At 50.7% G+C, this 26,359-nt stretch overlaps 1 protein-coding gene across 1 annotated transcript; it reads left to right on the forward strand.

The window, feature by feature from the left end:
- The first annotated feature begins 1,319 nt into the window (after positions 1-1,319).
- Positions 1,320-26,087, forward strand: Catsperg (cation channel sperm associated auxiliary subunit gamma). Its single transcript, XM_052199804.1, has 29 exons — positions 1,320-2,574; positions 2,900-3,273; positions 3,407-3,460; positions 4,080-4,224; positions 4,348-4,474; positions 4,612-4,684; positions 6,551-6,706; positions 8,408-8,579; positions 9,641-9,778; positions 10,756-10,815; positions 10,935-11,042; positions 11,886-11,936; positions 12,045-12,174; positions 13,222-13,333; positions 13,593-13,751; positions 13,845-13,954; positions 16,941-17,154; positions 17,866-17,928; positions 18,019-18,217; positions 18,324-18,442; positions 18,630-18,710; positions 18,791-18,847; positions 22,594-22,750; positions 22,927-22,990; positions 23,093-23,188; positions 23,393-23,482; positions 25,297-25,389; positions 25,518-25,617; positions 25,716-26,087. The coding sequence occupies exons 1-29, from the start codon at positions 1,320-1,322 to the stop codon at positions 25,959-25,961; spliced, it is 4,803 nt and encodes a 1,600-aa protein (XP_052055764.1). The 3' UTR covers positions 25,962-26,087.
- The last annotated feature ends 272 nt before the right edge of the window (positions 26,088-26,359 follow it).

Genomic DNA, 26,359 nt, shown 5'->3' on the forward strand with positions numbered 1-26,359 from the left:
CCCAGCACTTCAAAGATACAATGGGAAGCAGATTCTGGAGGACCAACTGGAAGGCTCTGGCCACCAGAATCACGCGTTTCTTCCTTTTGAGACAGGGTCTCTTGTAACACAGACTGGCCTTGACCTCCCCAAGAAGACCTTGATCTTTTGATTCTCTTCTGTCTTCTGAGAGTTGGGACTGCGGGTATTTGCCAGCTTGCATACTCTCTCTGCTGGTTAAGCAGAGACTCTACCACGTACCCCAGACCCCAGTCTCTGTCCTCTGCTTCTTTTCCTTTTTCTTTCTACTCCCCTGCGTCCCTTTTCTTAGAGAAAAGATTTCATTGTTTGGAAGATTTGGCTGTCTGGGAACTAGTACTGTAAACCAGGCTGGCCTTGAACACAGAGAGCTAGCTCCCTTACCTCCCCACTCTTGAGTGATGGGATTAAAGCTATGTGGAGTAATCTTTAAATTCAATTAAAAGATTTATTTATGTGTATGAGTGTGAACCATTTCAGTGCCTGGGAAGGTTGTTAAGCATTTGCAATGTAACTGAGCAGAGGCGTGACTCTGGCCCCATTCTTCTGACCAGTAATTAAAGCCTTGGTGCTTTGTTTTTACAGGCCGTTGACTAGAGAGCCCCAACTCTAAGTTGGCTAATATTTAACTAGCCTCCTAACTGAATGTGATCTGCTCACGTCGAGATCACACACTAGCTCAAACCCATAAAGGTTCTGGAAAATCCTTTTTTCCTCCAGAGAAGTTTTGATCTAGAGGTCAAATGAGCACAGTGCCACCGTCAGAACAACCATTATAAGTTCCTCTGTGGCCTTCTGAGCACAAAGTAACTGTTTGTTTGGGTTTTTTTTTTTTTTTTGTTAGTTTTTGTTTTTGTTTTGTTTTGTTTTTTTGCAGGCCACAGATCTGGGAGCCTTTGGGCACCTGATGGGAAAAATGCGCGTTACCGTGGAAACACGCACGCCTTGGAGGCATGCCTCGTGCAAAGTGGAAGTCCAAGCGGCCATTTTGGGACCTGGAAAGAGGGGTTGAACAGGCGCTCCCAGGCAACCGGTTTTAACCGGTGGATCGGTTTTAACTAAGTGACTGGTACAGCTGGGCGGGGAGAAGAGGGCGGTGCCATCCTAGGGGATGAGGGGGGCGGGAGGGAGTTGAGAAGGGGAGGGGAGGGATGGGAAGGCAAGAAAAGGCTGGGAAAGGAGCAGGACCAGGCACAGAAAGGGCGGGGTGAAAGTCAGGACCTGGTGAAGATCTGAGGCCTGAAAGATGAGTATGGGCGTGTCTAGAAGAGGCGGGGCATAGAGAGGGTGAGGTTCAGGGAATGGACAGGAGAGAAGAAAGATGGTGGAGGGAAAAGGTGTCAGAGGGGACAGTGAGGATAGCAAAGTCAGCGTGGGTGTGGAACGACGGGAGTTCTTGCGGCCAGAGGACAATCTTTACCCAGGAGGGACCCAGAGATCACGAGCGAAGTCCAGGCAGAGACACATACTGGGGCAGGGAGAGAATTATTTATGAGAGGGGGTTCGGCGAAGACAGAGCCAAATTGGGGGGCAGGACTGGTAGAGAGAGACTGGAGAGAGAAACTGGTAGAGAGGACTGGAGTGAGGAGCGACTACCCTTCGAAGACACAACCGAAGACGAGGAGCGAACCGGAGGAATAGAGAGTCCCCGCGACCAGCAAAGGTTCCCTAAGGAGAAGGCTGGCGCGCAGGGCCGGGCTGGTGCTGAGGACAAAGCGCCAGGGCGGGAGAAGGGCTTTACGGAGAAGTGGTGCGAGGAACAGGAGAGCCAGGTCGCCTGGGACCCAGGGAGAAGAACTAGCCAGGACCGGGGGCGAGGCCGGGAGAGAAAGGAGAGCGAGGATCTACTCTACCTCAAACCCAGGCGCTTGAGCCAGGACCAGGGGCGTGGCCGGGAAAGAAGACAGAGCGAAGATTTGAACTACTGCCACTCTTGGGCCCTGAATCAGGAGCAGGGACGTGGCCAAGAGAGAAGACCCAGCGATGATCCTACCTACCGCAACGCTCGGCGTCTGAGCCAGGATCAGGGGCGTGCCCAGGAAAGAAGACCCAGTGAGGATCAGACCTACCGCAATGCTCGGCGTCTGAGCCAGGATCAGGGGCGTGGGCAAGAGAGAAAGCGGAGCGAGGAGTGGGACCACCGCAACACTCGGGGCCTGAGGCAGGACGAGGGGCGTGGGCGAGAGAGAAGACAGAGCGAGGATTCGAACTACGACAACATTCGGGGCCTCTACCGGGACCAGGGGCGTGGCCAAGGGAGAAGATGGAGTGAGGATTCGAACTACCGCAATGCTCCAGATTTGATCGAGGACCAGAGACCTGGCCAGGAGAGAAAGCGGAGCGAGGATCTGATTTCCAGAAAGACTCAGACTAGCGAGCACAGAGGAGTGGGCGAGGACTCAGGAAAGGACGAGAAGACCAGGAGTCGGTTCTTGAGCAGGGATAGAGCGAAGAGAAAGGGGCGTGGCGAAGAGCAGTGTGAGGGCAGGGAACCTTGTGAGGGCGGAGCCAAGTCCGCTGAGGGGCGCAGTGGAAGGGAAAACAGGAAGGGCTCGGGCAAGGCAAGAAAAAAAAAGAGAGACGTGGCGAAGAGAACTGGAACAGAGAAGAGCAAGGCGAGGCCAAAGGGAGAAAGAGCAACTAGGAAGAGGGGTGAAAAAAGCCGCAGGGGTAGGGATCAGAGTAAGAGTAGGGGCGGGGCGAGGAGTCTTAGTAGGGGCGGGGCGAGGAGTCTTAGTAGGGGAGGGGCAGAGAGTAGGAGGAGGGGCGGGGCGAGGAGTCTTAGTAGGGGAGGAGCTGAGAGTAAGGGCGGGGCCAGGCCTAAGAGCAGAGCCAGGGCAGAGAGTAAAGGGCCAGGAAGCCTGAGCAAAGGTGGAGCTAGGAAGAGGAGTGGGAAAAAGGACAGGAACTGAGCGGTTTCCTAGCGATCAGCCTCGGCTAGGCAACTTGCAAGTGGGTGTTGGTCCCCACGTTCTCCAGGTGTCCAGACCAGCCATGTCCCCTGTCAGCCTTGTGTGGATGAGAAAGCCAAACCTATGGGCATTCTGGGTACTGCGGCTAGTACTGTTGCTGTTGCTGTTGCTGAAGTCGTGGGCTGCAGATGATTTACGGAGGTGCACCTGGCTTGCTGTCCTGAACAAGTTCGAGAAGATAGGCTCGCATCTCTCCAGGGACCGATTTGTCGATCATGAGCCCATCGACACAGTGACCGAGGTGTTCAGAAAGTTGACAGATTCGCCGATTGAGCAGTCAGAGGTGAGGGAAGAGAGATCAAGACTCACTTGAGTGAACAGACATTTGACCCAAAGAGATTTGGGGTCAGTGAATAGAGGGGGATCCTGAGTCAGTACACCGGGTGACTAGATATTTCCCTCACTTTTTCTTACAGCAATACTTGAGCTTTCCTTACTACCTGCAAATCAACTTTTCCTGTCCCGAACAGGTGAGAGTTTACGGTGTGAGTGGGCTGATTTCTGCAAGTCTCCAATTTCCCATCATTTCCAGTAATGTTTTTCAATACAGTTTAATAGTCTCCACCAACCCCGAAGACCTTAGGGCTTCAGTCTCCCAGTAGGTACAAGACACAATAGGGAGAAAAAGAAACTCCTCCCACCCCACCCCAGCCCACCCCACCCCAGCCCGGTTTTAAAATTGAGCTGTAGCTCATCTTTTGTTTTGTTTGGGGGCCTAGGGACAGAACCTAGGCTTTGTGCACGCTGCGACCATGCCCCCAGGCCCCGACAGTGCCATTCTAAAGGGAACACAGCAGTCCATGTTAGTGTATCTACAGAGTCTGGCCACTGTCTCAGCTCCACGTTGCCATGGTGAAAACACCATGATGGAGGCAACTTATAATCAAAGAGTCCATGAGCCCCACAGCAGGGAACATGATGGGGGCCACCGCGATGGGGAGGTGTGTGCTGGAGCAGCAGCAGAGAGTGAGGAGAGCTAACTGGGAATGGTGCAGATGCTGGAGACCTCAAGGCCTAACACCTGCGGTGACACACCTCCTCCAAGGAGGCCAGTGACCCTAAAACCGAGTTATGCCCTTCCCCCCTCAGAATAGCGAGGAGCTGGCCCGAAAGGGCCACCTGATGGGGATGAAACCCATGGTCCTGGTCAACTTCATCTCCTCAGTCAATTTTTATGTTTGGGAGCTGGAAAATATGCAGATTCTGATGGAGGCTGCTCCAATGCGCAGCACAGGTAGGCCAAACTGCTTGATGGTGGTTGGAGGGGGATGGCTATTCCCGGAATGCCCTGAGGCCCACTTGGGCCTCTGGCAGTCTCTTGGATACCTCCTGCCTCTGTGCCTCCTCCACCCTGCAGGGTACTGCCCAGCAGAGGCCATGTGTATCCTGAACTGGTACACACCCATGCCCATTAAAAATGGCTCCGTGGTCTTTGAAGTGGACATCTACACCAATGGTATAGGGCCCTTCATTCCCAGGAAAAGGTGCTGCTTCTGGTGGTGTGCACACTCAGGGGAAAGGCCATGCCCAGAATCCCAGAGGAAGCAGGGGAAGCCAAAGGGGGGCGCTAGGAGCTGGGCAGGGGCCTGAGATGGCATGCCTAACTGCAACTTGCTTACAGGTTCTATGTGAATATGAATGGCTACATGAGGACAGATGCCAGTGGTAAGGCTGAGTTCACCATAGGATATGAGGTGAGGGCTACCAACAGGGGCAATACATGAATTACACACACCTTGTCTTCAAACCAGCACAGATCCCATTTGTTAGCACTTTCTTATCTCTGGGCCCCGGGTGCCATTTTTTCCAATGGTATCTTTGAGTTCCTCTCTGAGTTAATCTGGAGAGAAAGGGGTGCTCACACACACACACACACACACACAGTCTCCCCCATGCTAGAGCCTCCAGAGTCCTCTCCAGGTAAATATGGGGTGATAGACAGCCCGTGCGTATTGTCTCCCTGGGGTTAATATGGGTTTGTTTTATTACATTACTTTGCATGTGCTTATACCATGGTATGCATGTGGTCAGAGGACATTTAGGAGCCTGTATTCTTCCCACCATGTGGAACTGTCTGGCACTGAATGCTACGACATGAGACTTGGCTGCAGGAGTCGTTGCCTGCCAGACCACCTCACAGGCTCCCGTGTAGTGTTTTCTATCAAGGTTTCAGTGTAGCCAGCAATGGCATAGAACGCGTTGTACAGACCAGGCAAGTTTTGTCAGACTCCTGCCTCGGCCTCCCAAGAACTCGTATCCTAGACGTGGGGCGCCAAGGCAAGCCTCCCAGGTCCATTTTAACTTTTCTAATACATCTGTCTACTTTGTGGCGGAGGACACACATGGGCACATATATGGCAGTCTGAAGACAACTTTCAGGAGTTGATTCTCTGTCTCTATCATTAAACTCAGGACATCCAGCCTGGTGGCAGGTGTCTTTTACCCAGCAAGCCAGCTCACATGCTGTGTACACTCACTTCAAAGACAAGAACACTGAGGCTCCAATTTCCTACCTCCTGTCAGAGAGATCCCAGAAAAAGAGACCTCACACCATTCTTCATGATTCCCATACCCATATTCTAGTGTGAGTGTGTTGTATGACAGTGTGCTTGCATGCATGTGTGTATGTACATGTGTGTGAGAATGTGTGTGTGTGTGTGAGAGAGAGAGAGAGTCTCTGCATGTTTTTGTGAGAGAGAAAGAGACTGTGAGAGTGTATGTTTCTGTGTGTGAGAGAGAGTGATGGTGGGTCTGTGTGTGGTTTTGTGAGAGAGACTGTGTGTGAGACAGTATGTGTGTGTATGAGAGTGAGAGAGTATATGTGTGTGAGGTGAGAGAGTATGTGTATGTGTGAGAGAGTGTGTGTGTATATGTGTGAGGGGAGTGAGAGGGTCTGTGTGTGAGAGATAGTGTGTGTGTGTGAAAGAGTGTTTATTTGTGTGTGTGTGTGTGAGAGAGTTTATGTGTGTGTGCGCGCGCACGCACACGTTTGAGTGTCTGTGCATCTGAGTATGTGTCTGTGTGCATGTGTGTCTGTGTGTGTGCGCACGTGTGTGTCTGTGTGCCTGTGTGTTAGTGTGTGCATGTGTCTGTGTGTGTGTGTCTGTGTGTGTCTCAGTGTGTGTGTGCGTGTGCGTGTGTGTCTGTGTTGAACTTCGGTCGTTACACATGCTAGTCCAGCCACAGCACCACTGAGGTAAATCTGGAGCACTGCCCCTGTGTTCTGAGCTTGCTATGCATTCACTCAGCTGGCAAATGCTTCCCCATTGAGGGTGGAGCTCAGAGGACGTCCAGGGCTGAATGGACCTCACCTCAAATGGGGAGGGCGTGTAAGGTGGAAATGAATGGAGAAGCAGCTGTCCTAGAGCCCTTGTGCTGAGCTGAGCTAAGGAAGAGGCTGGCACTGGTTAGAGGGAAGCCAGAGAGTGGAGGAGAGAGAGCTCAGGGAGGCGACAGCAAGCAGAGGCTTTAGAGTCAGAGGAGATCTCAGGCTGTGGCAGAGATGGAGGTCCAGCCAGGCAGGTGAGAAATGCTGAGTGGCGTTTCTCTCCCCCTGACAGAGCCTTGTTCTGAAGTCGACACACTTCAGGTCTTCAATGTCCAGGCCCCTGTGGTATACTGTGAGACACGCCCCCGTGTACATCCTCGGAGGCTTTTATGATGAAAAGTCCATCCTGTTTTCAGACTCTAACTTTGATGACTATGTGCTCTTGGAGGTGAGTGACAGCGGGCAGAGCCAGGCTTGGGCTGCTGGGCAGTGCTGGGTCTTCCGGGTCTGGGGCTACAGAATGGGGCTTCAAGGACATACCATTCTCCAGCAACAGGGCTTGAAGGGAAAACTGACTGCTAGGAAGCATAGGTTCAAATATGTTTTAAAAAATACATTTCATGGGGCCTGGAGAGATGGCCCAGAGGCTAAGATCACTGGCTGTTCTTCCGGAGGATATAGGTTCAAGTCCCAGCACCCACATGGCAGATCACACCCAGCTGTAACTCAAGCCCCAGGGACTCTGGTGCCTCTGGCCTCCACAGGCACTATCGGTCAAACACAAACTCTCTCTCATACACACACAGATGCATAAAACAAAATAATGAAATATATTTTTAAAAGTTATAGCCCAATTATATTTTTGTTAAGGTTTTATTCTTTTAAGACAGGGTCATAGGCCAGGCAGTGGTGGTAAACACCGTGAAGCCCAGGACATGGGAAGCAGAGGCAGGCAGATCCCTGAGGCAGAGGTGAACCTGCTCTACAGAGTAAGTTACAGGCCAGCCAGGGCTACACAGAGAAACCCTTTCTCCAGCAAACGACACACACACACACACACACACACACACACACACACACAAAACCAAGGTCTCACTATGCAACCTTGGCTAGCCTAAAGCCTGATACATAGATCAGGCTGAATTGCAACTGGTGGAGATCCACCTGCCTCTGCCTCCTCAATACTGGGATTAAAGTTGGTGCTCCTTCATGCCTGGTCCTATCATTTACTACATAAATATCATGTGTACATATATGGACGGGATGGAGAGAGGGTTGAAAACTGAAGGCACTGGCTGCTCTCCTAGAGGATGTGGGTTGGATTGTCAGCACCCACAGGATGGCTTACAGTCATCTGTGACTCCAGGTCCTAAGGGTCAAAGGTCCTCCAGTGGCTGCCACAGGCACCCCGCCTTACACACATTGGGCAGTCAACCTATACATACAAGAAATGAAATATACATGTAAATATACATGTATGTGCATGTATACACATATATATGAGAGAGTCAGAGTCAGAACAGCAGAGGCAGACACAGAGGGAGTAGAACCAGGGATAGTGGTGCGCATTTTGGATCCCAGCATTCACGAGGTAGAGGCAGGCTGATCTCTTGTGAGTTTGAGACCAGCCTGATCTAGATTTACATTAAAAAATTCAAGGCTAACCAAGGCAGCATAGTAACACTCTTTATAAAGAAAGAATACAAACACACACACACACACACACACACACACACACACACACACGCACGGCTAGATAGGTAGTTGGACAGTGAAGAGCACTGGTGGCCTGGTTGGTGCCCACAGAGGCCAGAAGTGGGCACTGGGTCCCCTCTCAGTAGAGTGAGAGTGTTGCGAGCCCCCAAGGAGATGCTGGGGGTCCTGGGTCCTCTTGAAGAAAAAGCAGTGCTCTTAACCACTAAGCCACCCCTCCAGGTTCAACATGGAATATTTTCTCTTCATGGGAGCAGAACTCTGACCTGTGCACGGGGCCTGGTGAACACGTGGTGCACTCTGTAGCCGCAGGTTGTGTACAGTCTCATGCTCGGGTCAGGCCCCTGTCTCAGCAGTCAGAGCAGCACCCTTAGCCAAGGCAGGACTCAGAGGCCGCACTCTCACACTGGCTCATGCCTTCTCTGCTCCCCTGCAGCTGAGCATTGACAGCTGCTGGGTCGGTTCCTACTACTGTCCCATCCTCGGCTTCTCAGCCACCATCCATGACGCCATCTCCACCGAGAGCACGCTCTTCATTCGACAGAACCAGCTCGTCTACTATTTCACAGGCACATACCCCACGCTCTACGACAGAAGCCACGGCAGCAGTGAGAACACTGGGCTGGGGGTAGCGGGTGGGGGGCATGTGGGTGTCAGAGAAACAAAAGCAAGAAGGATATTGACCGTAAAAGTCCAGGCATTGCCGTGGTATACACCTTTCATGCCAAGGTGGATGGGAGGTAGAGGCAGGGGGATCAGGAGCATATGGTCACCCTTAGCCATATAGGCTGTTTGAGGTGAATCTAGGCTATGGGAGGCCCTGGAGGGGGCACACATGGGTAGGGATGCTGCCACCCTCTAAGCCTAGCACTCGAGACTGTCTAGTTCAGGGCAAGCATGGACCATGTTTTAGGTCCCAGACAGCCTGGGCAACTGAGTGACAACTGCTTCAAGCCACTCCCTCCAGGATGGAGGTGAGGGCAAAAAAGCCAGGAGAAGTTGGGCGCGCCTGTGGCGTGGATACCTGACCCAGAAGCCCATGAGCACTTGGGCTTCAGACATAGGTTTGTCCAGGTTCTCACTGTAAGTCTTGGTCTCCTTGCTGACTTTGATGATTCCTGCCCACACCCAGCCCCAGAGAGCCCCGCATCCTTTGGCTAGTGGCAGCAAGCTGGAAGGGCCTCTCTTGGCCTCACTGTGTCCACCACACAGTTCAGAACCAAGGCACCAAAATAAGGGGCGAGCCCATGTAGACCTCATGAGCAGCCCCAGTATAGTGGTGCACACCTGACACCACAGTATTGAGGGAAGCAGCAGCTGGAAGCTGGCCAGTTTGAGAGCAGCCTGGGCTACATAAGGAGTTTGATTGGGAGCAGCCTGGGCTACATCTGGAGTTGGACGCCAACCAGAGCTACAGTGTTAAAACCCTGTCTCTTAAATCCAAAGCCAGCCATAACAAGCTAGAGTTCGAGGGTAGAATTCTACCTTCAAGGAAGTGGGGTGTTATGAAAGTGGCAGGTGTTACTCTCCTACCTCCCCAGAACCATGCTGACATGTTGCTCCAGGCTAAGAGGACAGGGGGCAGGTTCTGTAAGACCAGAAGGAAAGGGTTGGGGTCCACACCTCCTCCTGACCAGCCTGGATCTGAGTCACCACGCTTTCACCCTAGGCAGATGGGTCCGTGTCCTGCCCAGTGAGTGCATCAAGAGACTGTGTCCCGTGTATAGCAGTGGCAATGGATCTGAGTACATCCTGGCCCTCACCACTGGCAAGAATGAGGGTTACATTCACATCGGGACCATCACAGGTAACAGCCTGTGTCTTCTGAATACTCAGGAGACAGTTTTCTACACCCTTACTGGGACTGCTCTTCCTTGCCTTACAGCTGTATCTCAAGGAGGCATTTCCTCAATTGAAATTCCTTTCTCTGTGATAATTCCAGCCTGTGTCAAGTTGACACACAAACCCAGCCAGTACTGCTGGGACGTGGTGGTGCACACCTTTAATCTCAGCACTCAGAATGCAGGGGCAGGCCCCCCTGTGAGCTGGAGGCCAGCCTGGTCTACAGAGTGAGTTCTAGGATAGCTAGGGCTACACGAAGAAACTGTGTCTAGAAAAAAAAAACAAAAAAGAGTAGTTGATGAGTCCCTATTTTGTATGACATAGTGTCTAACCATTTATACCACAGATACAACCCCCACCTCACCCTGATCTGTGGAACCCTAGGTCTGTAGCTTTTGCCAAGTAACAGCAATTCCCTCACACACTTTCCCATCTGAAAATAGGACCAGATGACATTACTGTCATATATTTTGGGTTAATAAAAAAGACTCAATAAATTCGTTGGACGTGGTTGTGCACTTAAGGTAGTCACAAGGTCTAAGGCAAAAGGATCAAGAGCTGGAAGCCATCATGAACTAAAAAAAAAAAAAACAACCGCAGGACCAGGGAGTGGCCCAGCATTAGACAGTGCCTATGGAATCTTCCAGTAACTGTTGTAGCTCCGGTTGTGTACCCCTACACCCGCTCCATCAGTTTTGATACCCAGTCACAGGATGCACTCTGACTGGCTTGTGATGTTCACACCTCCATATCTAAAAGGGATTTTGAGGCAGTAGATCAAGTGTAAAGATGAGAATGCCCAGAGTCAGCCTGACCCCTAGAATCCCTGGACTAAGAGGTTCAAGGTGTGGAGGACCCCGAGGGGTGCTGGTTGGGTCAGATGCCCTTCAGGGTCCAGTGGACGAGAAAGGGGCTGAGCATGGCATCTGACTTGCTCCACAGCTGGCCTCGTGTCCTTCCACATGGTGCCGGATGGCTGGTCTATATGTGAAAAGTTACCAGGTACTCATTTTTTTCCGTGGGATCTGGAGTAGGAGGGTGGTGGACTTCTGAGAAAGGGTGTGAAAGGTTATGGGGTTAGCTAGATTCTAGACTGCTGTAGATTCTGCTCTCCCCAACAGGTAAAAACTGCAGCATCGACTGGGCTACATACGTCGCCGATGAGTGGAACCTGCTGTTGTTAGTGAAAATTGACTCTGGGCAATTTTATTTAGTCAATTTTAATACAGGTAAATCAGGTTGCCTGGAGGTCAGGAGGGAACATGCAGGAGCTGGGACTGTGTGACCCTATGCCTACCCCACACATGCCACGCTTAGATAAGGTGTACAGTGGGCTGGGGAAGCCAGTGTGTCTAGGAGAGGTAAGAGAGGACAAGGAGGAAGCCTGCAGAGGGGAACAGAACTACATCTGGAAGGCCCTGGAGTCCACAAGGAGGTTCAGTTTTATCTTCCCTTTGAGATAAAAGCTGTCTCAAAAATGACAATAGAGGAGGAATCCACAACTGGACGCCTAGTGTGTGTATTCACATACTTGCATTTTGATATTCTCGGCCAACAAGATGGCTCAGTAGTTACAGCACTTGCCACCAAACCTGATAACCTAAGCTCAGTTCTCAATCCCCACCTGGTAGAAAGAGAGACAGTTCCCAAAAGCTGTCTTCTGTGGCTGAAGAAATTGCATTTTTGTATGCACACATATACATACATGTTGACATTGAGTAAATATAATGAATCAAGAAGGTATTCTGTCTTAAGTAAAAAACTAGGAGATTCTTTAAGGTGGGTAGGGATTTGTTTATATTGGATTTTTGTGTTTTGAAACAAGGTTGTATTATGTAGCTCTTGCTGGGCTAGAACTCCCCATGTAGATCAAACAGGTTTCAAACTCTCAAACATCCACGTGGTGCTATTTCCTGACCTCTGGGATTAAAAGGTCACCGTGCTCAGTTGCCAGCAGAGTCTCACATGAGGCTTGGAGAACAGGAACTCTGGCTTTGCTTACAGATCCTGAGAGATTAGGGTTTCAAGAGAGTTAGTTCTTCAGGTTTCAGGTGCTGTTTTCCTATCTCTAGTGTCCAGCACTGTGGATATCCTGTACAAAATACCACGGTTTATCCCTGAAGGTAGGACCAAAGGGAAGGGGGGCTTCCCGGGGGGACAGTGGCCAGGAAGAGAGCAGGTGAGCACTCTTCCCCTCTGCCCTGCCTTCTCATCTCCTCTGCTGTGGTCAGCTAAGGAACTGGACTTCTTGGTGCTCCTTGATAGGGAGACCTACACCAGCACCCCGACGACACCCAAGGGTTTGTACTTCAATACGTTGAACAACATGCTGTACATCTGGGGTAACTTCATCCTGCAGAGGTAGGTATAGGCTCACAGGCATGTGAGCGAGCGAGCACACACACTTGTTTATTTAAATACTTTTAATCTGTTTTTGAGACAGGTCTCACCTATGTAGCCTTGGTTGTCCTGGAACTCACTGAAAACCAGGCTGGCCTCAAACTTCTGTCTGCCTCTGCTTCCCCAATGCTGAAATGAAAGGCCTATGCCATGCCTCCCAGTCAAGTTTTACTTTACTGAATCATGTGTATGTATCTGTGTCTGTGCGGTGCTGATGTACACATAGGGGTGTAGTTGTCTGTGGAAGCCAGAAGAGGATGTTAGACACCCCGGAGCTGGGCCTAACCCGTAAGCTGAAAGGATTGTTTTTTCCAGTCACTGGGGTGGAGCTCAAGTCCTGCATAGGTTAGGGAAGTCCTCCATTGGTAAGCCACACCCTGGACCAGCACCAGTGGACTCTGGATGAGGACTCTGCTCAGGGTCACTCCTCTTCAACTCCAGGAGCCATTTTGTCAAATGAAAGTTGTCTGGACAGGACACATGTGAGCAATAGAGAGTGTGTTCTGGGGTCTAGTCTCTTATTCTTCAGGAACCCAGAGGTCCCATGCCATCTGCATGGACAGGGGGCAAACTGCTTTTTCTTGATGCATTTGGTTTTAAAAGAAAGAAACCCAACTCAAAAACCACTTAAGCACAAAGAATCTTCTGACTGGTGCATGGAAAGATGAAGGTCTAGCCTCAGGCATGACTAGGTCCAGAGCTCAGAAGGCTTGCCATGAGGACCCCGTATCTAGGCAAGGTAGTACTTTTACTGTCCAGGGCAGACAGCTGAATGCTGGAGTCCCCAAAAAGGAGAGATGGTAAGATACAGGTCCAAAGGCCCAAGGACGCTTGTGCTCATGCCCAGGGGAAGCGAAAGCCATGGTCACAGGTTCCCTTTGCTACTGTCTACAATGACAGAGAACAACCAGGCTGTCATTACTGGCTATATGATGGATGCAATGGGAAAAGAGGTGTCTAGAACACCATTGTCCCCATGTTCAGAGCGCCCTCCTTCTGCCCCTGCAGTTACAATAGGGAACACTTCATTTTACTGGCTGACTTCCCCAAGGAGTTCACCATCAAATACATGATCAACTCTTACAATGGACACATGGCCGTTGTCACAGAAAATGAACAGGTGAGATGCCCTGTCTTTCTCCCCAAGCCCTCCTTGTTCAACTCCAAATCTTCCTGCACTGCCAGGGTGAACACCCTTCAGGGACCCCAAGATAAAGGTCAATAGAAGGCAATACATCTAATGGGGTCATGGAACTTGGAGGTGGTGGGAGACTTTTCCAAAGAGTGTGCATCTTTGGAAGGACACAGTGGAGTGAGTGGGAGAGTAGGAAGGCTTCCCTTGTTCCTGAATACTCATAGCTATACTGCTTGATCCACAGATCTGGTACTTTCTGGAGGGTGGCTATGATGTATACCAGCTGATCCCTTCCGAAGGCTGGAACATCTTCTTAAACCTGCAGAAGTTGCAAAAGTCTCCCCTCTATTCAGATGATGAGGCCCTGGTCTCCGTCTTCTATGAGAATGGGCAACTCTATCAGGTACCAGGAGGGTTTGGTAGGGTTGGAGGTGGGGAGCAGGTTGGAAGCTACAAGGAGGTTTCCACAAACTTACATGCCTGCTTGTGGCCCCAGCTGGTCTATCTTTTTGACATCGGAAAAGAACGTTTGGTCAAGAGGCCAGTGCCTGTGGGAATAGTGATGGAGTACAACTTGCACAAACCCATTTCAGTGGAGAAAAAGGGGTGAGAAGATTGGGACCATGCAGCTGTCTCAGAGCTCCCAGCCCAGGGGTGGGACCTGGAGCCACCCTAATGGTAACCTGGTGGTGGGAATGGGTGCATGCTTAATATGGAACACAGGTCAGAGGAAGAGGGAGGTGCAGCTGGAGGGCTTGGGGCACCAGGGAGGACGGAAGCCATGACCTGAGTGTGTGGAGGAAGTGGGAGTGGTTAGAGGGTGTCTTGGTTAGGATTTGCTCCTGTGAACAGACACCATGAGCAAAGCAACACTTCCAAGGACAACATTTAATTGGGGATTACTTACATGTTCAGAAGTTCTGTCCATTATCACTAAGCAGGAACATGGCATCATCCAGGCAGTCATGGTGTAGGCAGAACTGAGAGTTCTACATCTTCATCGGAAAGCTGCTAGCATAATAATGGTTTCCAGGCAGCTAGCATGAGGGTCTTAAAGCCAACCCATTCCAACAGTGACACACCTACTCCAGCAAGGCCACACCTCCTCCAACAGGGCCATACAGTCTAATATACCGCTCCCTGGGCTGAGCATAGACAAATCGTCACATTCCATTCTCTGCCCCACATAGGCTGGTACAAACATATGAGTCTATGGGGGCCATACCTCAACATAGCATAATGCAAAATTCTTCTAAAGTCACCATAATCTACAGCAGTCTCAACAATGTTATAAGTCCCAAGGTCAAAGTCTCTTTTGACATTCATCTAATACATAACTGTGATTCCTAAAGCAAGAGGGGGAAACCAGGTGGGCAATCTCTAAACTTTGTATCTCCATGTCTGATGTCAAGGTGGTCTTCTGATCTTCAACTCCTTTTTTTTTTTCATCTTGTTGGCTGCAACAGCGTTCTCACCCCAGGGCCGGTTCCACTCCCTGTTAACAGCTTTCCTCAGCAGACAGCCCACAGCTCAGGCATCTCAACATGTTGGGATCTGCAGGGCCACATCAGTGTTACTGCGGCTTCTTTTTCCAATGGCTGGGACCCACACATGATCTACCTGGCTCCTCCAAAGGGCTGGCTTCCCGTCCCCAGCCATGCCCTTGCAGCAGCCTAAGCTCAGGTTGATCTACTCCATTGTGGCTGCTTTCTTGGTAATCATCCCACGGTGCTGGAGTTTCCAATATAGTTGGTTCTTTTGCCTCAACTAGGCTTCACCAGTGACCTCTCATAGGCTCTCTTCATGGTAACAATCCTCAACTCATTTGCATGATCCCTTAAGTCCTGGGCCATCAACTGCAAGTGGGGATGCACCTTCTCCCATGGCCTTCCATGGTCTCTCACAGTGCCAAGCTCCAGGTGCTCTTGACAACTTCATGCCCTCAAATCCAGTACCTCCTGGGAGACTCTTACACATTCCCAAGTCCAGCTGCAGCATGAGGTACAACCTTGGCTCTTTGGAGCACAGCTTCTCTGTGCTCTCAGAAAACACTTCCCAGAAGAGTTCACCATAGTGATATTGGTCTCTTCTTAATCACCACTAATTTCTTTTTTCTTTTCTTTGTTTTAAATGTGTAGTCCAGGATGGCCTTGAAAGTATGATCCTCCTGCCTCTGCCTCCTTCAGCAAATCGTACCAGCTTGTGCCACCACAGCCGGCAACTGCTAATTTCTTAGCTCCAGTTAACCAGTGTCAATTGTCCCAGTAGTCCCTCCCATTTCTGCTACAAAGCCAGCATTAAATGACCAAAGCACCTGACTTCTGCTCCTTCCTGAGGCTGAACATGCCAGCCTCTGCCCCCTAATTCCCCCCAATCTGCTTTGTCAATGCTGGGATTAAAGGTGTGTACCACCATGCCTGGCTCTAAGTTTACCTGGGTAGGATCTTGACCCAAATTCCTACTCTGTTAATCTGCTATGCACTAGAACATAGGATTCAGTTCCATTCTGCTTCCTGGTTCCCTCTAATTTTTTTCACCATATATTTTATATTTTTCCTAAGCTTGTTCAAAACGGTCTTCGTGAGACTTGACCAGGGAACAAAGGCTATGATGGGCGTTGCTGAGACTTCCTTCATCAATGCAATTAAATCTACTTATCTTAGTTTAGGTGGGACTCTTCAGACTAGGGCAAAAAGTAGTCACATTCTTCATCAAATGTCACAAGAACAGTCTCTTGGCCACATCTTAACATTCTTCTCCTTAGAAACCTGGAGAGTGAGGCTTCCACAACTGAAATCACCCTCAGCAGCAGCCTTCCATATTCCTACTAGGATGGCCCACTAAGCCCCACTTAGTCTACTGCTTTCCAAATCCAAAGTTCCAAAATCCACATTCCAAGCAAAAGCACTGTCAGACATATCACAGCAATCCTGGTGTCCCTGGAACCAACTTCCAGGCAGCAAGGAGGAGGGTCTTAAAGCCCAAGTCCACAGTGACACACCTCCTCCAACAAGACCACACCTACTTCAACAGGGCGACACCCCCTAACAGTGCCACTCCCTGGCTGAGCATACAAAGGATAACAGAGGATAAGGAGAAAGTGGGAGGATTTTGTGACATGGGAGCCTTACTTGTAGTTGAAGGACTTCAGAAAGGACCCGTCTGTGGTCTGAGCACTTGTGAGGTTAAGGCTGAAGAATTTGGAATTCATGTGTGTAAGCCAGGCGGGAATGTCTAGTGAGACTGTATGGAGGGAAGGGGAAGTTTCTGGGCACCTGCAAACGGTGCCACCAGGAAGGAAGCTTGGAGGTGGGGGGTAGAATCAAGGCAAGCGACCTGGCTGTGGGGAGGGAGAAGGGATCAATTAGCTAGCATGTGGGGACCGAGGTGGAGGGACAGACAGACTCTGGGCTGAGGCACAGCGGCCGAGTGTCAGAGGCGGCTGAGCACCGAGGGCTGGAAACTGAGCTTGATACAGGGCAGGTTAAATTTGGGGAATCAGCAGCTCAGAAGTAGAAAATGCAGACTGGAGATGTTCCTGAAGAACTGTTAACTTATCTCCCCTTCCATGTTGTTGTCCATGGCTCCCCAGGAACCACAGTGTCCTCGACTTCCAACACGTGTGCCCGTTCAGGGAAGTTCATGTAATGGATATACCCAAGAGACAGCACGCAGGACGCTACGAGTGCTACCTTGCTCTGCCACCTCTGGTCTCTGATTCCTTGGGCTTCCACAACAATTTCACCCTGGCTGTCTTTCAAGGCCTCGTGTATTACCTGCTGTGGCTGCACTCCAAGTATGATAAGGTGGGCCCCTGGGACACTGAAGAGGGAACTGTTCTGTAGGTTGACTTGGGGGGCTAATGAAGCCAGAGTGGAACCGAACTCAGAGATGGGAGGAAGGGAAGGGGAGGAGGCTGGAGGTAGACAGGTTTGCAGTGGATCTTTGGCCTGAGGCCCGCGGGTTTCGATTTCACAAGCTGGTGCGTGCCTGAAACCGCAACATGTGGGAGGTGCACGGTAGGAAGATAGGAATTCAGGACTATACTGGGCCACATGAGATTGTCCTCTTTCCAGAAAAAAAAAAAATGAACCTAGTATAACAGCGTATGCTGTTATCCCAGAGGCAGAGACGGACAAAACTCTTGAATTTGAGGCCATACTTGATACACAAAACATGACCAGCTAAGTATGAATCACAGCACCCACAGATAAAGCTTGGAGGCCTAGGCTTGGAATCCCAGCACTGGGGAGGCAGAGACAGGCCGACGTGTGAGACTCACCAGCCATAAGAGTCGTGTCAGGCCAGGGTTTGGTACTAACTTCCTGGGTGGCTTCTTTGGAAACACCAGCAAGGTCCTCCTCTGGCCCCCAGGGTCTCACATACCCCACAGAGCCCACAAAGCCCAATTTGGGGTTGCCTGGGATATTTTCTCCAACTTTGGGTGATGAGCTAAATGCAATCGTAGAATTGTCTCTTTCCTCCCTGTCACCTCATGGTTTTGTCCTGTCCCACAGCCCTACGCAGACCCAGTGCACGATCCTACCTGGAGCTGGTGGCAACACAAATCACAGTACAAGGTAGGTGGACATGTTGGGAGTTGTGGAGGACAGCACTGGGATGCGTGCCTCCTGTCCAGTGCCCACTAGCTGACCGTCCTGTGCATCCAGGATTACTTCTTTTACCTGTTCAGCAACCGGCTGGCAGCGGAAGGCATGTATATCAACATGAACTCCTACCAAAAGCTCTACAACATCTCGAGCGACTATGGACTTCCCGAACTTATCTTTTTAGACAAGGGAAACTGGTTTAGCGTCACTGTGGTCTTATTGTCGCATGAGGACACCTTCACGAGCGCTGATAGCAAAGGTTTCTGGTCGGGGCATGCTTAGTAACCAGGGGCGAGGCCTGAGTCCTCTGGCAGGGAGGAGGGAGGCTGGTGTGAGGCATCAAAGGCCCCACCCCATCCCTGCAGGAGCCTTGATTGATGTGGAGAAGAAGCTGGCAGTGGCTGTGATAATAGCAGATCCTGAGTGTCTTTCAGTAACTATTACTCAGGATGTCCTTCTTAATCGCAACGCAGTGGTCTTCAAGGTGAGGAGGCCGGAGAGGAGGGATGGGGTCCTGGCTGCTCCCCCTTTGGCCCTTGCACAGTAAGTAGAAAGCCACAGATCTTATGACCCCTACTCTGAGCCCCAGTTATCTGTGTGGCCTTTGAATGTCTCTGGATCCTAGGACAGATTTGGGTATTCCTCTATTTCAGTGTCTCTCTCTTCCTCAGATTAAAATCGTAGACCTAAAGATATGCTCTGAACAGGGCAGGACTGGACATAACATCAAGAAGACTTCCATGATGGTCAAGGTATGGTCCACATTTTGGGGAGGGAGGTGGAGGGAGAACACCGGCCCTTGGGTTCTCCAATCACCGATTCCTCCTCACAGATCTTGGGCGCTCCTGGGAAATGCTTCCAGAAAACATATCTTGGGACAGCCATTCGAGTACTGGAGTTTGGGTACAGGGTCTGGTACTGGGGTGGAGGGCTGGCTAGAGTCCCCAGAGGGCTGGTTCCTGTTGCTGTCCTGGGAGCATCGTAAATGCATTCCCATGGTAAACGTACATGATGAGTGTTTTGCCTGTGTGTGTGGCTGGTCACCGTTTGTGTGGCTGGTGCCTTCAGAGGCCAGGATGGAAGAGGCCATTTGATCCCCGGGAACTAAAGTTACCAATGGTGGTGAGCTGTCATGTGGCTGCTGGGGATCAAATCTCAGGTCCTCTGCAATTGCAAGCACACACTGCTACACACCAATTTCATTCATTCATTAATTTATTTAATGTATTTATTTGAAATATCCAGTGCTAGAGACTGAGCTCAGGTCTTTGAAGGTGCTAAACAAGCCCCCAAGCTCCCACTGAGATGCCGCCCCCACCCGCACACACTGTTCTCCGCACTCAGCCTCAGGTGTTCTTCATTGGCATTTTTGGCTTCGTTGTTCTCCTCTGGCTTACACAGGTACTGTCCCCCTAGGTAAAGTTAGTCGCTCGGCCCAGAGCAACTCTGACTAACCCAGAGAGCTCATAAGTGGTGGAGGGCCTAGAGTCTGTTCCCTGTAACTTCCCTGTGCACCCATTAGCAAACTCACCTTGGGTTCCCTCCTTCCTGATTTAGAATGACCCAGGAAGTAGAGGACAGTTGTAATAGGCAGAGACTCCTCAGATGGCGCGTGTTGGGTGAAAGTAACAAGGCACAATTTTGATTGTGTTGGGATGAGTAAAGAGGGAAGGATAGAGACTGAGCTGTTGTCACATGTGTGTGTGCTGGGTACAAGTAAGAGTATGTGTGTGAGTGTGTGTGTGTGAGTGTGTGTATGAGTGAGTGTGTGAGTGTCTGTGTGAGAGTGTGTGAGTGAGTGTGTGACTGTCTGTGTGAGAGTGTGTGAGTGAGTGTGTGTGAGTGTGTGTGTGTGAGTGTGTGTCTGTGAGTGTGTGAGAGTATGTGAGTGTGTGTGAGTGTACCAGTGTGTGTGTGTCTGAGTGTGTCTGAGTGTATGTGAGTGTGAGTGTGAATGTGAGTGTCTCTGTGTGTGTCAGTGAGTGAATGTGAGTGTGTGTGTGTGAGTATGGGTGTGAACATCTGTACATGTGTGAACGTGTGAGTGTGTGTGTGTGAGTGTTAGTATGTGTGTGTAAGTTTGTGTGAGTGTTTGGGAGTAGGAGTGTGTGGAAGGGTGTGTGACTGTGTGTGTGTGTGTGTGTGTGCGCTCGCACATGCGTGTTCTAGAAAGCTAAATGAGACAAGTGTAAGGGAAGAAAGTTGAGGTTCAGGGGAGAAAATAAATAGGTTTTAAATGTGTTCTTTCTTTCTCTTTCTTTCTGAGACAGGGTCTTTGCTGTGTAGCCTGGCTTCAAATGTGTAGTGGTTTGGCCTCCTTACATGAATCTCTGTGTGGGTTGCTAGAGGTGTAATGCAGGGGCCCAACATGCTAATCATTACTATAGGATGAGCCGTGGGCCAGTCTTCTGGATGGATTTTGAAGGCTAAACACAGCAGCTAAGCAGGCACCCTGAGGCATTCCTGTATCCCAGCCCTGAACAGGCAGAGAGGCTCAGCCATACCCTTAGCCCCTCACTGTGAATTACAGGCCTGGGCTCTACAGGGTCAAGCTGCACTCACAGCCTAGGACCCAAAGTTTTTCACTTGAACATCGGGTAGATATGGAAGTCTTCAACTAAAATGAGTTCGGTATAGATGGAATCGCAGATGGCTGTTCAGTCTCCTAGTGAGTGCTGACTGATGGGTGATGACTGGTGCAGGCCTGGCATGGAAGGTGCTTACTCAGCAGCCACCAAGCTCAAGGCCATACACAGTCTCTGGATGTCATGACCTATACCCAGATGGGCCTAGAGAGATTCTTCATTCTGAAGACAATGAAATGGGGGGGGGCGGTGATGTCCCGGACTCATGGTACTCATTCTGGGCTCTATTTCCCTTGGGTATCACGTGCTCCTTGTAGTGATTGTCATCCCCATAGTCAGGCCTCTGAGACGTGAGGAGGAGCCGCAGCCGTGGGCCTGTAGGGCCCAGGGCCTTTGCTGTTGCTTGCCAGTAGTATATAAATCCTGCCTGTTTCAGCTCCAGTTGGGCCTTTCTGTGTCTAGTTGTTCAATTCTTTTTTGAGACAGAGTCAAATAACAGAGGCTTGCTAAGTAGCTAAGGCTGAAGTAGCTTGAATTCCCAGACCTTCCTTGCCTCAGCCTCCAACGCGCTGAGATTACAGGTGTGAGGTGCCATACCAAGCCCGTGCCCTAGCCTCAGTCTCTAACTCACTACACAGTCCAGGCTGTCCTTAAACTCTGAGCTGCGGGCCTGTATTGTTTCCACAAATGCTGGGATTCTAGCATGAGCCCCCGCAGCTGCCTGTCCCTCACCCTGTCCTCTCTTCAGGTTGCTGTAGTCTGAGACAGGGTCTTGCTATATATAAACACTGGGATTTGGCCTCACGTCCCAGATCCTCCTGCCTCACCCTCCCCAAGGCAGCAATAGCAGGTGCTTGCCATCACATGTGGCTCAACATCTGTACTGTGAAGGATATTGTCTAGGGTGATGCTACACCGCTCTAATCTCAGTGCTCAGCAACGTGGGGCATACTAATGACCTTTACCATATAGGGCTCATACAATTCACACAGGGCTAATTAAGAAAATGTGCCAGGCAGTAGTGGGAAACAATGTTGATCCCAGTACTTGGGAGGCAGAGGCAGGAGGATATCTATGAATTCCAGGCCTTCCTGGTTTACAGAGAGTTCCAGGGCTACATAGAGAAATCCTGTGTAAAAAATAACAAAGGAAAGAAAGTAAAGAAACTATGTTAAGCTCTTAGAGCATTACCCAGTGCCTGTACATTTATCAGAAATACTGTCTTAACTGGGCATTATGGGACACACCTCTAACTCTTAGAGAGGCAGAGGGCATTCAAGGACAGGCTCAGCCACAGAAGAGTCTATCTCATACCAAGGAAACTGGACCTTGTGCTGCAACACCTTGAATCTGTCCAGCTCTTGGGAGGCAGAGGCAGGAGGATTTCTATGATTTAGAGACCAGGATGGTCTAGATAGTAATTTCCAGACCAACCAGGGCTTCACAAGGAGACTTTGCTTCCAGTGGCCACAAAGAAGAGGAAGTGGAGGGAGCAGAGAAGTGTGATTGGGCCTGGGGGGAGTTAAGAGGAGGGAGGGGAAGTGAGTATGATCAAAGTAGATCTTATGAAACTCTAAAAGCCAATAAAATGCTTATTAAAAACAACAACATCAGGGCTGGAGCGATGGCTCCGTGTCTAAGATCATACAGAGGTCCTGAGTTTATTCCCAGCACCCACATGGTGGCTCACAACCATCTAGAAGGATACCTGCTGCCCTCTTCTGGCATGCAGGAGTGCATACAGACAGACCACCCATACATTAAAACAACCACCACCAGCACAACTGAAACCAAAGCAAGCACACAACCTCCATCTGGGGCTGGAAATGGGGCTCAAGGGTCCTGTGTTTGCTCAGCACAGAAGGAGGCCCTGGCTCCACTCTTAGCACTGGAAAAGCCAGGCAGGTGGGAAGAATCAGACCGCAGAGTGAGCCACCAACCCTGCCCAGGGGCTGTGGGTGCCACTGCGTGTTTTCAGAGGGGTGGTTTTCCCTCTGTGCCTTCAAAGCAACCTGGCCACTCCCCAGCAGGAGGTCTTTTTCCTCCACAGGGTTTTCTGATGGTACCAGTATACATCGGCTGTCCGCCGGGCAAGCGCTTGGCCTTTGATGTCTCCTACACGGTTAAGCATTCCGCGGAGATAAACAAGCACTATTTCGACTGTGTGAATAAGGACCCCGAGATGCCCTGCTTCCTCTTTCGTGACTGTGTGTTCCTCCCCTTCTCCCAGATGTTCTGCCCTCCTGTCCTGGCCGTTCTGCCTTCCCTCATGTGTCCCCTTCCCGCCACAGCAGCACCACTTTTTGCTCTAACCTAGAGCCCCCCTCCACTCGTGTTCCCTTCCTCTTCGGACAAAGCTAATTCCTTCCTTCCCCATCCACAGTATTCCAGCCCTTCTTCTTAGTCCAAGACTTGGTGACGGGCGACTCTGGCAGTTTCATGGGCAGGTGAGGACTGACTGGTTGGCAGCCTCGGGCACATGACAGTGGAAGAGGGAGATGGGTAGTTTCAGACTCTAAGGGATCCATGTTTACCTCTGCATTCTTCAGTTATGTGCTGAAGGTGGTGGGCGGTGGTCCCACAATGGACACCATCAGAGACTACTCAGAAGAAGAAATCTTCCGTTACAACAGCCCGATGGACAAGTAATCCCTTCGGGGCCCCAGTCCACAGTTGGCGGGTCTGCTCTGTAGGGTCTCCCCTCCCACTTCTGCAAGTTACATTCAAGGTGCCTCAGACAGTAATGCCTAGGGCCCCACAATCCTGCCCTGCCCACTAGGTCCCCACCCTTAGGTGCTGAGAACTCTTTCTGCTCTCAACCCACTTTGACTTTGCATTGGCCTGCATAGAACCAAGAGCCTCATCTGGGTGACAAAAGTCAAAAGGACCACCGATGATAACAAATTCTACATAATGTCCCACGAGAGCCCTGGAATTGAGTGAGTACAAGTCCTGCGAACTCCACCCTCCAGGCTAGCCTTGACTTCACTATGTAGTTGAGGATGGCCTTGTTCCTCTGAGTCTGCCACACAGGTTAATGGGGCTCTGGTTTTCCACCCGGGGCTTGGTGTATGGCGGGCTAGCATTCCTCATACTGAGCTCCACCCTCTGCTGCCCCGCCCTTTATTTATGTTTACACAGAGTCTCACTAGTGTGGTTTCGTCTATTCTCAAAATTATGCTTGCCCTCCTTCTGAGATGTGGGGATTGTAGATGTGCCCTTTGCACGAGTTTTCCCCCATCCCATCCCTCCGGCCCGTTGTGCTGATCTCTCAGAGGCTTCCCAGACAGTCACATTAATTGTATTTGTGTTTCCAAAGTCTGGTATCCTTCATAGAGAGGAGTTCTCCTGATCGTCTGGGGCCTTTTTCTCTGCCTTTAGACCTTAGGTTGCGCGCTCCTGCCTTCAGAAGGGTTAGCTATGCCCCTTGTCCCCCCAGATGGGCAGTCAGTTCCTCTGGACTCTCACATGCCTTTCCCACCCTGAGCCTTTGCCTGCACCTCCTCACCCTTCCCTGCATTCTCCTCACAGTCTGGTACTGAGCACTGAGACCTTGTCACTGTCTCCCGGAGGATCTGTCTCTCTCTACAGCACAATTTGTATAGACACAATATAACATTTTCAAAACGAAGAAGGAATAAGTTAGTGTGTGCTCAGCGTTCATTGACAGCTAGGTGGAGATGCTGACAAGTGAGGGAAACTCTAGAGGCCCTGGTTACTGTGTAAGGGCTGGAAAGCCATGTCTAACTCACTGAAAGCAAACACACAAGCCAGCACATGTGTAGGCTTAGAGTTTGTTTTCTTCTAGGATCTATTTCATGTATATGAGTACACTGTCGCTGTCTCAGACACTCCAGAAGAGGGCATCAGAACCCATTACAGATGGCGGTGAGCCACCACGTGGTTGCTGGGAATTGAGCTCAGGACCTCTGGAAGAGCAGCCAGTGCTCTTACCTGCTGAGTCATCTCTCCAGCCCTAGGCTCACATTTTAAAACTTACTTTTAATCAGGGTTCTCACATGCTTCAGCATCTCATGGCATAGCCAGAAACTCCCACTTCATCGTGGACAAAGTCACCAACCGCACCCAAGACCATGTTCAGTCTGGATTGATTGAACAATGGTCAAGAGGGAATTTGTAAGAAAAAATGTGTAGCTGGGCGGTGGTGGCACATGCCTGTAATCTCAGCACTTAGAAAGCAGAGGCAGGTGGATTTCTGAGTTCGAGGCCAGCCTGGACTACAGAGTGAGTTCCAGGACAGCCAGGGCTACACAGAGAAACCCTGTCTCGAAAAAAACCACATCCAAAAAATAACAACAACAACAAAAAACCAACAACAACAAAAAAGATGTGTGTGTACTTAGCTCGTGTCCTGACTGTACTTGTGGGATGAAGGTGGCACACAGTAGGTATTCAGTCCCACATCTGGGTCAGTTGGCACATGGAGGCAGCAGGCAGCATCTGAGCAGCCAGCCTGTTTGCCGGCTGATGCTCAGACAGCCTTACTGGCTGAGGGCATGGAGTAGGCTGGCGAAGGCAGACCTGAGACTGGAGGTGCGCCTCAGTGGTCTCCCACTTGCCTGCACTAGTGCAGTGAGTCAAGTCTTGGCTCCGCAGTAGAGTGCTTGCCTAAGTCTCAGGAGGCCCCAAGTTCAGTCTGAAGCACCATAGTCCCCGAGCAGCAGGTGGGTTGGAGAAGCCGATGATCCCCCTGGAGTATAGGTGCAACATCTGTCTGCACCTGGACTTGTAGGTGGCTGTGTATGGAGAACTCCCCTTGCTACGACATCACCCCCGAAACCATCTATCCCCCTGAATTCTTCCTCAAGTTGTTAGTGAGCAATAGGTAAGCCAGGCACATAGCCTTGTGTGTGTGTGTGGGGGGGGGGGGCGGGGGGATGCAGAGTCCTGACATTGATCCTTGACGTGATGCCCCACTAATGAACTCAACCCTGAACTCCATTTTCTCACCAGAGGTGTGGACGATAGCACATACTGTGACTACCAGCTCACCTTTATTGTGCACATCCATGGGCTGCCACTCAGCAACAAACGGTCCTCCTTCATTGTTTTCGTGAGTGGTGTCCAAAGGCTTCCTTACTGGGTGGGCAGGGGTTCGCCCACTACTCTACCCCACCCCGACCCCTCATGACTCTTGTACTGGGCTTGCAGGTGTCTACCAGCTTCTTCCTAGTGCTGGTTTTCCTCTACATCGTGTTCTGCCTCCTGTGGCCTCACTTAGTGAGGGCCTGGGTCTCATTACGCTGGAGGATTAACAACATCATGGCGTCAGAGTCCTACTATACATATGCCTCCTCCACTGGGGGCTTCAGCCTCCAGTCTCACAGCTCAGAGGGCAGTGCCAAGGCTCCCTCCAGAGCAGGTTCCAAAGAGAATGTTCAAGCTAAGAGAGCATAGGTGGCCTGAGTCTCTGGTCTGCCCTCTTCCTCATAACCCCCTCAGCCTCTCCTCATGGGAATGCAGCCTGCCACCTACCCAGGATTTTCTTGTTTGCTAGAATGTTCATGTCTCATTCAGACCCTAATAAAGCCTCATTTCAGAAACAGTTCTGAGTCTTTCTGCTCGGTTTCTACCAGCACATCTGTAGTTGACTGTCAAAATATCAGAGTCATATATTTTCAAGATGGCTCTGCAGATAAAGGAGCTTGCTCCCAGGTCTGACAGCCTGGGTTTGATCCCCAGGACTCATGAGATCTAGAGAGAGCTGACTCTGGGAAGCTGTCCTCTGACCTCAACATGTGCACATGCGCGCGCGCGCGCGCGCGCGCGCGCACGCACACACACACACACACACA

This window comes from Apodemus sylvaticus, chromosome 1, assembly GCF_947179515.1.
Source record: "Apodemus sylvaticus chromosome 1, mApoSyl1.1, whole genome shotgun sequence".
Classification (NCBI taxonomy): Eukaryota; Metazoa; Chordata; class Mammalia; order Rodentia; family Muridae; genus Apodemus; species Apodemus sylvaticus.